Source organism: Macrobrachium rosenbergii, chromosome 53 (assembly GCF_040412425.1).
Source record: "Macrobrachium rosenbergii isolate ZJJX-2024 chromosome 53, ASM4041242v1, whole genome shotgun sequence".
NCBI lineage: Eukaryota > Metazoa > Arthropoda > Malacostraca > Decapoda > Palaemonidae > Macrobrachium > Macrobrachium rosenbergii.
The window spans coordinates 32844452-32856951 of NC_089793.1; the positions used below are offsets into that span (position 1 = coordinate 32844452).

At 33.9% G+C, this 12500-nt stretch overlaps 1 protein-coding gene across 2 annotated transcripts in view; it reads right to left on the reverse strand.

Moving 5' to 3' along the window:
- Positions 1-12500, reverse strand: part of LOC136834403 (carbonic anhydrase-related protein 10-like) — a 639930-nt gene that overhangs the window by 71603 nt on the left and 555827 nt on the right. For both annotated transcript variants that reach the window (XM_067096964.1, XM_067096965.1), the window contains one exon: positions 3089-3155. In XM_067096964.1, the coding sequence (XP_066953065.1) occupies positions 3089-3155 (67 nt within the window). The remainder of the gene's footprint in view (positions 1-3088; positions 3156-12500) is intronic.

The window sequence follows — 12500 nt, forward strand, 5'->3', positions numbered from 1 at the left end:
GCCAAAGCCAAACAACTTCTTGACCCTTCCTGTCATTGAACAACAAGGTTACATAATCAGCTCTAATTCAGTCAAAGTCGTTATTCTACACCTGATAATGTTTGTACATACTCAAGTCGTCTGCCTCGTTTCCACATTTGCCAGTGGTCAAGGTTGTAATGTCAATCGAAAATCATGGTTTTTGTGTTAATTTTATTGTCAGGGCCTTTTCCAGTTTCATAGAGCGCTGTTATATTACTGTAAAAAGACACACACACACATATATATATGTGTGTGTATATATCTCAAATAACAGTGTAAACAATAATTCATTCTCTAAAAAAAGTATAGCAATAAGAAGAAGACATAAAGATTCGTAATGTAGTCAAAGTTGTCATTCCACACCTAATATTGTTTGTACATACTTAAGTTGTCTACCTCCACTTCACACTTGCCGGTGATCAAGGTTGTAATCCCATTCAAAATTCATGGTTTTTGTGTTAATTTTATTTTCATGGTATTTTTATTTTATTGAACGCTGTTATATTACTGTAATATGACATTTTCATAATAATATATATATATATATATATATATAATATATATATATATATATATAATATATAAATATATATATATATACAGTGTATATATATATATATATAAATATATATATATATTATATATATATTTATATTATATAAAATAACAGTGTAAGTAATAATTCATTCTCTAAAAAAAGAATAGTAAAAGGCATAAGATACCCAGATCCATAAAGAACGGATTCAAAACTCTATTGGATATTTGATCAGGAAAAATAAAAACTTTTCATATGATGCAACAAAAGTCTAAGGAAACTTAGAATTCATTATAAGTTAACTTTTTTCCCAGAGTGGGGCTTTCATCAACGTTTAAAACTATGGCTAATCTAACGTTAAGCACTATCGTTTTTGGAAGACAATTCACTGCTCTTTCTCAAAAGAACGTGAATGGAATTTGCCAAATTCATAATTAAATTTTAAAGGACAATGACGATCATTTATTCCTCAGAATACTGAGTTCAGCAAGGAACTGAAAATTCCTGTGCCCATGCCAGCACCGAAAAGAAACGTTAATAAAACATGAAGGCCATAAAAAAGCAGTGTGAATAAGGACCCTCATGAGAAAGTCATTGAAAATTCATTTAAATGAGATTCAAATCATAGTCTATAAGCAGTAAAATTCTTAGCGTCAGCCAATAAATCTCTAACGATGTCGTGGATTGAATGTGACTTGGGCCTCGGGTACACGAGAGTCCACAGAGAGAAAGAGTAATAGAATTCTTGATGCAGTATTTCTTGTGTCAAGAATTTGATATGTTACTCACTTTCACTGTTATCGAGGAAATGAAGTTTATTTGCTTGTGTATGCGATTACTGAATGACCACTAGAGGCACTGTATCGGGTTTAATGTCAAATTTGCTTTGACAAACACTCTTAACAAAAGATCAAAAGTCATTGATTTCAAGGAGACAAATCATGCGATTGTTGATAGGGATTGTGATATCTATATTTCCATGTATATGTGTGTGTTTTTTTTAAATAAGACAGACTAAGGAACAGTATTTCAGACAAAATGAAGAAAGATTATGCCCTAAGAAATTTGTTATACATTTCCTATGTGAGACGCCATGCTTTAAATCGGTACGGTTCAAAATTCTTTTGTCACAAGCTATGTGTATGAAAGAAACAGCTCACACAAAAGTGAAACAATGCAGTTTGATAGGAAGTAAACTATATAAGAAACACACGACAAACAAAAGCATGTAGAAACGTAATTTGCACGTAAATTTCAGCAGTGTGAAGGCATCTACCTTTCTGCCAACATGTTTCATCAAAATCGCCAACAGGACTCTGCTAAATGAATAAATAATAACCAAGTAAACTGCCTGAGTAGTCTTCCAATTTCATTAAAAGACTTGAATAAACAACTATTTCCAAATATGAACACAAGATATAATAAATAATAAATGAGCTGAAAAATGTTCCAGTAGTATTTTCAAAACAATATAACAGTTACAGATAGTGTAATAATAAAAATTAATCACCAAGGTAGGAATGCAATTATGAGGTTCAACGTACGAGACATTTATGCAGAAAACAGCACCATTATTAAACAAGAGAACAAAAAAAAGACAAAGAAAAAAAGGAAATTAAAAATACCAGGATGATAACAAATGCTACATCAAAGCAACTGTAATTAACATTTTGCTCTTCCAGTCAATCATTCATATTTAAATTGACTAAAATGGCACACGTATTTCGTATAAGCCAAACAAGGATGTATCCTTAACATTATCTGAAAACGTACGAATTCACAGACTGAAAATATACATATATGCATACATACATGTACACACACACAATATATATATATATATATAATATATATATATATATATATATATATATATATATATATACATATATATCACACTCACACACACACACACACACACACACACATATATATATATATATATATATATATATATATATATATATTATATATATTATATTAGATCATGAACTACAAATATCGCAATATCAAATCCACGCTATCTCGGGGAATATCCCCGATGGGGAATTATCACCGAAGGGGAATTTATAAGTGATAAATGGACTTGATAGCTCAGTGGTTAGCGTCGACTGGATTCGCTGGATGCGCGTCTGTGTCGTGGGATCGAGACTCGGCAGTGCCCGTCCATTTATCACTTATAAATTCCTTCGGTGATAATTCCCCATCGGGGATATTCCGAGGTAGCGTGGTTGATATTAAGCGATATTTGTAGCTTCATGATCGTATATAAATCACGGTGTGATAAAAAAATGTCATATATATTATGTTTCGGTGTCAGTTTTCGACATCGGAAAATGTCATCTTTGCCTACTTAAGAAGAAAATTCAGTCAGATGAATTTGGACATTAAACTTTGGTGAAGAAAATCCCAACTCAGTAACCCTGTTACCATTTACAAGAGGAAAGAGGGAAAGCACAGGTCACTTAAATTACAGTAAGAGCATAAGCAGTAATAGTAATAGTCAGTTAACAATAACAACAGGAACCTTACCTCCATATGTTATGGAGTCAACTCCTTCAAGAAGCACCCGAAGTTCCGGCGTGATTCGCTCACCGAGCTGTTGAAAAAAAAAATATGCAAATATTATTAGAAATGTTGTTCATTGTCACCGTGAAGAAAACCATAAAAGATGAGGTCAAAAAGATAAAAATTCTGGAACAACAAATATACAGTATTTTAGATAAAAGCACAAACGCTACAACAATAGATTAATGTTTCCTGAGCATATCATCAAATATCAAGGATACAGCTACTGTGACTAATACTGCATTCACTTTCAATAAACAATAATAAGGGGGAAAATGTTATTAAAAGAACAGTTGGTAAATATTCATAGGAGAGACACCGAAAAAGTTATCAAACAAAGAGAAGTCACATGGGCAATTAAGTGAAGAACAAATAGCGACGAAACAAATGACTGCTTCTGTTGATCTGAAAAGACTAATCACGAGAATATTAAGCTTTACTGTCAACATCATTATTTTTTATTTCGTTCATTTTATGCAGTCATTTATTTATACCGAGCTTCACATTTTGTCAATATTATATTTTCAATGTATATACCAGACAACTATAACAAATGTGTACATTATGTTATGAATATTCATAGAAGCTTAAAACCATACGCTATGGATTTCGAGCAAGATATAAATACAAGACATAAAACTAAACAGACACATATCTTTAAATCGATCATACGGTGTTTATGGCTTTAGGTATTCAGTATTAATCACCTGACTTAAAATGTGTTGTTAAACGTACAAATACGTTTTTAACGATTCTTCGTTTATCAATTCGAGGATCATGTTCAAGTCTCAATCTGCTAAGGTCATTTTCAAGTCTCAATCTTAAGGTCAGAATATTCACAACTCATTTAACTACGCTCGTCAATTCACGATCTTTATACCAGCTGAAGTCATTTTGCTTTATTCTACAATTATTCCAACTGACATCATTCTGCGGCATTCTAGTTTCTTTTTGCGTAAAAAATTCTCCTTCAACCGACAAAATACACAAGGTCTCATTCAGATCTTTGATCACCCCGGCTAACAAGATTCCATACGTGAGCGTAATGACACTGGTTACTATCAACCTTTTCAATAGTGCTAAAAAGCCTCTGTAATTATTGACAGAGACTTTAAGCAGCTAATCTCATGCCTTAACACCGATTTTTTAAAGAACTTCATAGCATTATAGTCTGTTTCTTTTAGAGCTGATGGTAAATATCTGCCGTTAATAATGCTCAAGGTCTGTCTTGCTTATGCCTGGCCGTTGTATTTAAACTGTAACGCTTGGTGGGTGGTGAGCAGATTGAGTGTCAGTCAATCACTATTAAATTCAGTAACATCGGCTGTGCATCTTTATCGTCAGCTTAGAAAAAAAGACTACAGTAACCTGATGAGTGTAACTTTTACTGGACATGTATTAACTTTTCAGGTAAGTTTAATTGCATAGCAAATATTACCATATTTTAATGACCTCTTCAAGTAATTAAAACCTGATGTTTAAAATTGTTATTTACTTTCAGTTGTTCTTAAGATAAAATATGTCATCTATTAACTGCAATGCGTTCCGTTTCTCTTTATCGGAGTTAATCCTCTTTTTTTTCCTATATCTACTTTTTCATCAGCTCTCTGTCAACAGGATATACAGTATGCTTTTGTTTATTTCAAATCTTATGCTGTAACACTAAACCATTCCTGTTTTTGATACGTTCATACTGATATTACTCCAGTTGCATTTCTGTTCCATATCTGCATTCAAGAATTTTCATTTTGTTTCAAAACTCCACCGTGTATTTTTATTTAATCATCGACGCGTGGCAAATTGAACTGTTTTATTGAGATTCTTTCAACTTTTCTCCATTTTTCCTAGCAAATAATAACTTTCCTTTTTTGCATTTTTTCCGGCTATCTTATTTTTTCTATCTTTCTTTTGCTGGCTAACTTCATCTCCAAGGTGTCGACTTCTAAAGTTCATTAACTTCATCTAAAACAAGATTATCGTCTCTATTGCATTCTTTTTTATGTCACCGAAATTCTGTGGACATTCTAAACGTTTTCGACTTTTCCAATCTTTTCGTCTGTTTATTTGCTAGTCGGCCTTTCATCAAGTCTGCTTGATATGTCAGACTTTCAATAAATCCGCCTCTCTGTCTGTCCGCCTGCCTGAGTGTTCTTTACCATCCATTCTTTCTCCATTCACGTCGTTTATTCCGTCCCTTTTCAGTCTTTTTCATTTCCCGGTGTTCTCTCCTGATCTCATGCATCTCCCAAACCTGTTCCCTTTTCTGTAAAATTCCTGGCTCTCCTTTGCCTCCCCCTTTCCATCCCTTCCTGCTTCCTTCCTGTGATCGCGGTTGGAGGTGGTGGGTGGGGGAGAGTGTTGGGGATGATGGAACGCGGCCAAACCTCCACGGCGGAATACTTTAGCGGTTCTATGCGTACTAAATCTACATATAAAGTGAGGCGGCATCCACACACCCACTCTGGCAAGAAGGAAGAGGCCAACAATGAACCCAACTGAAGCAGCTTTCTACAAAGATAACTCCTTATTGATAACATATTTTTCCCCCTGCCCCATTCTCCCTCAGTCAAGTGGGACGTCAGAAACTTGTCAGCGGTAGTGGAGGATTTCTACTCTCCAATTTTATTTTGGTCGGAAGAGGATTTTGGCCATTGGGTTTACACATATCTGTCGTGGTGAGCTCTCACTTGTCATGGTTTATTTTCACAGCCGCGCTAGAAAATAAAAAAAAAATAAAAAAGTCCGCTGAACTTTTAAATAATGACCATCGCTAAAATTATTGTGGCATTAATGTCACTAGTGAAGTACGTAATGATAAGTAATTCCTTACCCAAAAATCACACACACACACACACCACACACACACACACACACACATAAAATCACACACACACACACACACATATATATATATATATATATATATATATATATATATATATATATATATATATATATATATATATATATATATATATATATAGGATGGTATTATATATATATATATAGAGTTTTCAACGAAGAGCTGTTTAGAATTGGAATATAAAGCTGTTTTATCTTTGAAATTATTTCTGACTAATATTTTCTTCTACTTTACAATAGGCGCACATTCCTAGGAGCGTTGATAAATACATAAATGTTTATAAACTTTACCAGACGGATAAATCAATGACATCTTGTTAAATATGGCAGCAGTTTCTCAAATAAATTCGTGAGAGTTTGCTAATTAGTATTTAAAGTAAGTAAACAGTTATATCGATGAAAATATTACATACATGGCCATAAATAAACAAACAGATAATGAACCCTCCAGTGTTAACATTAAGATGAACGAGAAAAACCGTGCCCATGCCACCTAATCATCAAAAGTGTGTGTGTGATTTCTTAATGGCATGTTGCCGACCACGATAACGAAGCAGTCAAGATTCTTATAGGCTGTGGCTACAGCAAGAACCAGTTCTTGAGGCACTTGCCATATGGTGATAGTTTAAGTTCCGTGCTGTGATAGAGCTTGTGGAAGAAACCAGATATCTTTCAAAGGGGCTCTAGGTCATCACTATTGGGAAAAATAGCACCACAACTTTCTGTACTCTAGACGAAAATCCCAGGAAGCTCTTTACATCCAAAGAGGATAAAAACTCTAATTTAAGGTAAAATGAAAGATCTGAAACAGAACAGGTTCAGTTAATACAATCATCTTGTTGATACAGGGAGCCTTACAGACAATACCTGGCTTTCTGGCACAATCAGATGACTTGTTTTTAAGTGTAGTGAAACACAAACCTTGGAAGAGAAGAAATTTCAAGAAAAATCAGATATTCATTTCACTGAGTGCATTGCTGGTTATGAACAACACATTATGGAGTAAGCAAGAGTTTTGATTGGCTGGATTCAGCCTCGTACGTCCCTGACTACCCTGACTACGTGGCTCGCTAAATAGTTTCAGATTTCTTTTAAGGCTAGCAGCAACTTTATTTTGAATATAGGAGCCAATAACTACAAAAGTGTTTGCCAATACATTGTTGGCGTGCTTTCTAGAACATGAGTCATGTCATACTTAAGCCCGAAAGCAAAAGAGGTGCAAGTATAAGTTAAATACGCAAATCACGTCGTCTGAATTCATGGAATTAAAAGTTTTCCTGTTGACGTTAACGGATCAAAGAAAGAAATAAAAAATAAAACAAGTAATAAACCTACTTTAATTCCAGACATACACATAAGCACTTTATAAAGTATTATCTAAATGATGCTCAAGAGATGCTGAGACGGAAGGTCCTTATTGTCCAAGTAACAAAATATATGAGAATGCTTCACTTATATAGGCAGTTTTAACTCACCGTTGAAAAGCCTTCAGTGGAGATTTACAAAGCAGTGACTATGTGATATATATATATATATATATATATATATATATATATATATATATATATATATATATATATATATATATATATATATATATATATCAGAACAGGTGACAAAGGAGATAGTCGGTCATCTGTAGGTGGTATTTATTTACCGACGCGTTTCGTAACACATTGTTACATCATCAAGGCTAAAAAGAAAATTTACAAATTAAAATACATGGAATAAAACTAACGACTTCAAGAGTCTCAACATGCTATATAAATATACAAGACAATTTATAAAAGCACCTGCTGACTAAGGTTGAGGACTGAATGACTAAAAGGGAAAAGGAAAGCAGCAAAGAAAAACTGGCTCAAGCCAGATACAACTGAACAGAGGTGGTGTGAGTTCAACTTAGGAACTAGCTGTTTTATGAATAACGATTCCAAAATGAGTAGTTCGTGTGGATGACTTGTTTAGCCCAAAACAGAGAAGATAGAATAATTAATACTTGTATTACATATATTTGAATGGTTTCTGATTAGAAAATTCTGGATTGGACAATATCAGAAACCATTCAAATATATGTACAAGTATTGATTTTCTGACTTCTGTTTTGGGCCAAACAGTCATCCACACGAACTGCACATTTTGGAAGGTCGTTATTCATAAAACAGCTAGTTCTAAGTTGAACTCACACACCACCCTTGTTCAGTGTATCTGGCTTGAGTTTTCTTTGCCTTTCCTTTTCCTTTAGTCATTCAGTCCTCAACCTTTTAGTCTAGCAGGTGCTTTTATAAATTGTCTATATTTATACAGCATGTTGAACTCTGGAAGTCGTTAGTTTTATTCCATGTATTTAATTTGTAATTTTCTTTAGCCTTGATGATGTAACAATGTGTTTTGAAACGCGTCGGCAAATAAATACCACCTACAGATGACCGACTATCTCCTTGGCACTTGTCCTGAGATACTGTGGCCTGCTTGCGCCAACTACTTGTTTTATATATATACTAACTGTTTTATATATATATATATATATATATATATAAATATATATATATATATATATATATATATATATATATATATATATATATATATATATATATATATATATATATTACCCTGATGAAAAATAGAGTATAAAACGTAAACCAAATAGCATACTGGAATACCTCTCAGTTACGTTTATTCCATGTTCACACTCCAGTGTCGTAACTACATTCACAATATGGTAGTAAACGAACACTCTATTTTGTGGTTTTTCATACGCACGCTTAGATCACGACGACCATCTAAAAGAAAAATCCCCAGAAAATTATCTTTTCATTTAAACAATCTTCAATACTCTTGTTAACTATTCTGACCTCCAGGGATGTACAATCCTAACATTTCTTCATATCAAATTCCACGTCGGGAGACATTTGCCCTTTAGGAATTTCCATTATTCCCAGTATTATGCTTGTTGACTTATTCATACCGTTCCATCTTAACATATTTTCCGTCATCTGCCGTTTGTCATGTTTCTTTTAAATTTATTTATTTATTTTTATATTTTTAGAAAAGATTTCCCTTTACTGACATAGTTTCCAAACATTCCTTCACAACAGCTTAGCATTTCAGACATTCATCCATACCCACGTAGAGTTTTCAAACAGCTTTGAACAAAGGGGGGTACTTTTACATTCTACTGCACTGCCCGAGATTTTTTCGGCATTCCTCTGCACCACCATCGAGTTTCCAGACTTTCACTGCACCAAGATGAAATTTTTTACCATTCCAGAACACACAGATACTCTGAAACATTTTTTATTTGCAAGTCACCTCTCATGATTCCATTGCCTTATAAGAACTGTTTTATATGCGTTTCCACCACAACAGTTCACTGAAAAGAGGGTAATCTCCGCTTCACACATCTTCAACTGCTCTAAAAGATAATTTAGCTTTCTTCCCACTTGCTGTTTTCACAAATGTACACATTCCTCTCGGTATTATCATAAAGAAAGAGTTAACTACTCCATGGAACTCTGCCTCCTTCAACTCAGTAAAGTTTCCAAAACTTTATTGATTTATCATGCTGTTGAAACCTACCAAAATGTTCACCACTTTAATAAGCTTATAAATGTGGTGTAATGGTTCTCGTGTAGTGTAATTAAAATTACATATATTAACTACTGACTGGCCTTAGGCCTTGTGGCCCATTATTCGTTTACTGTCCATTCCAGTTACTTGACTTAGTCTTTGTTTATACAAATTTGTGTCTAGGAACAGCGCGCATATGGAAATTTCAAAACATCCTTTGCATATTCACACAACTAGTGTTAAAAATGCCAAACATTTCTCTCTGCCTTGATACAGTAATTACCGCTTCCTAGATTAATGTTTTCATCACTGAAGTTTCTGATTATGATATTTCAGTTGCATTCTCAAAACTAGAAACGATTTCCGCCATGTGAATGCAGTAGCCAGTCATTCTTCATCAGTATTCTTGTAATTTTTCGCAATTTTGGTGGAGTCATCAATAAATTTGAAATCTCAGCTGGGATAAGTTTGCAGTGAACTATTTTATCATTCTTGAAGGTTTTCCATCACCCTTTTATCGAACCAAGGCATATTGTGATACATGTTTTCACTATTAATGTGCACTTGTATTTAGTTTTTTCTTTAATTTTTTTCAAAAGTAAGAAAGCAAAAGCTTGCTTTATCATGCAATAATGGATCTCTATATCATTTTAAAATTTGGTTTTCCAGTTAAAAACAACCTACTAGTAGGGGTAAATTAGTATTTGGAAAATATAATTTACTTGGAATTTCTCCAAACTAATACAACATAAGCAACATTCCAATTTAGAGACATTATTTCTAGCATCTCCTACACACACACACACACACACACACATACAGACATACATAAACACATAATCACACACATACTCCTGTTAATTCATAATCATAATTCACTTCATTCATATTTCCAGAATTCCTATACCTTTCATTAAATACAGTTGTTCACGAAGTTAACTCCAACCAAATTACTTTCAAGGGTTCATTACACTGTCGAAAAGTACTAATGAATTCAAACACGGACTCGAACACATGTATAGGTATTCCAACACTAACCTTTGGTCGACCTTTGAGAAAAAAATCTCGGTTCCCAAAGGGCAACGGGCAGCGTTAATAAACACTTTGTTAATGAACGTATTCTTCCCTCTCCTTAGAGCGTTTGCCATTTTTTTCCCGTGTTTTCGAAGATCTTAATTTGACATTTTTGTTATGGTTCCCCTCCTGCAACCATTTGGTTTTTACGCGAGACTTGCATAGAAAAGACAGAGTTCAATTATTTCCCCTTCTGTCTCCTGCATTTAAATCCCAAAGCATCCATTTCCACAGCAAACTTTCTGTAACACCTCTCTTGGAACCATTCTTGCTTCTGTTTTTAATCGATCCCTCTACTTCTGCTACAGAGAGAGAGAGAGAGAGAGAGAGAGAGAGAGAGAGAGAGAGAGAGAGAGAGAGAGAGAGAGAGTTGTCTTCTAAATATAAATTTCCCAGAACACATACTGATCAATTTCTATTTGTATTTCCGGAAAAGAGAAAAAGAGTTATACCATACTGTGTTTATTCGAGCACTTCTTTCAATATATCGTGGCAATCCTGTCCAGTTGTTTCGAGCGACTATCAATTTAACATCTCCTAATCAACAAATCTGAGATGATGAATTCTGAAACATTCAAGAATTTGTTTACCAATATACTTCACTCTTTGATCACTGAGCATGAAAGTAAATGGAAAGGTGAGACTTTCAGTTTTCACCTCGTTATATCTGTGGTGATGAACGAAGAGCCAGTGAAGAATCATCATTCATTTTTAGCAGCTTAAATTAAAAATGGATTCCATAACTTAATTTGAATGTAGATAATAATCGACAGCAACTTAACAGTAAAAGCTGACAGAAAAAATAAATATTTTAAATCTCAGACGATTACTGTCACCTCCGGTGGGTGCTTAGCGGTAAGAGAAGCCAAACATGATTGGTTCCAATAATATCGGCAGTGGAGATTTATCTCCAGTAATGAATTAGCTGGATTTTCTGATGCCAACATTATCAGGGGTCTTAAACATATTTTTTTTATAAGAAACCGTCAAGTATGAGCTTAATCAGCACAATCACACAATGCAGTGACAAGGAAAATTTTTTTACAGAATAAAATAACTGACAGTGATAAAAATCAACAATCCCTATGAGTGGCAAGAACTCAAACCAAGGGTGCTACAAAAGTGATTTGAAACCTCTCACCTGAAAAAATATTTGAACTCGAATACTGTAAAAATTCTGTAAAACAATTTCATATATTTTTCACTATTCATTGGCAGCCAGCTATAACGAGCACCGGTGCGAATCTCTTCGTTTTTCTTTCGTTCTTGTGTGACATAAAATGTCTGAATTTCCTTTACGAAGCGCTCGCAGTTTCCATTTGATTTTTAAGGTCCTTGGCAAACTGTGATATAAGAGTTTAGTTGAGTTTAACCTGGTTAATCTGTTTTGTATCTTTTATGGAGAGTCAGCAAGGGAGAGAGAAAGGGAGAGAAACAGAGTCGATATTATTTAATTTCGGAATTCTACTCAAACGAGTACAATTATCATGCTTCCGTTTACACTCCAAATATCATGGGTCCTTTTACATATTAGGTAACGGCTGAAATAATACCGGTCAAATCTTAGATATAGGAAATATTTAAATCAGGATTTTACTCTCCAGTTTTTTACTCAATCACTCCTACCACCATTTTACTTTCTGACGTTAGCTTCATATATAAAATGAATTCAAATTTAATCACGATATTCTTCTTTCTTCGCGTAAATATTTTTTTACCAAAGATTTATACTAATACTATGCGGTCTCTTGATATAATAATGCTCGTCTGGGACATGAGTTCACAAAGGCTGTTGTTATGGATAGCTTCCAAATATAGTAAGACTGCTGGCCTTCCAAGTCAGGTGGCATCTGTTAACAACCCTTAGATG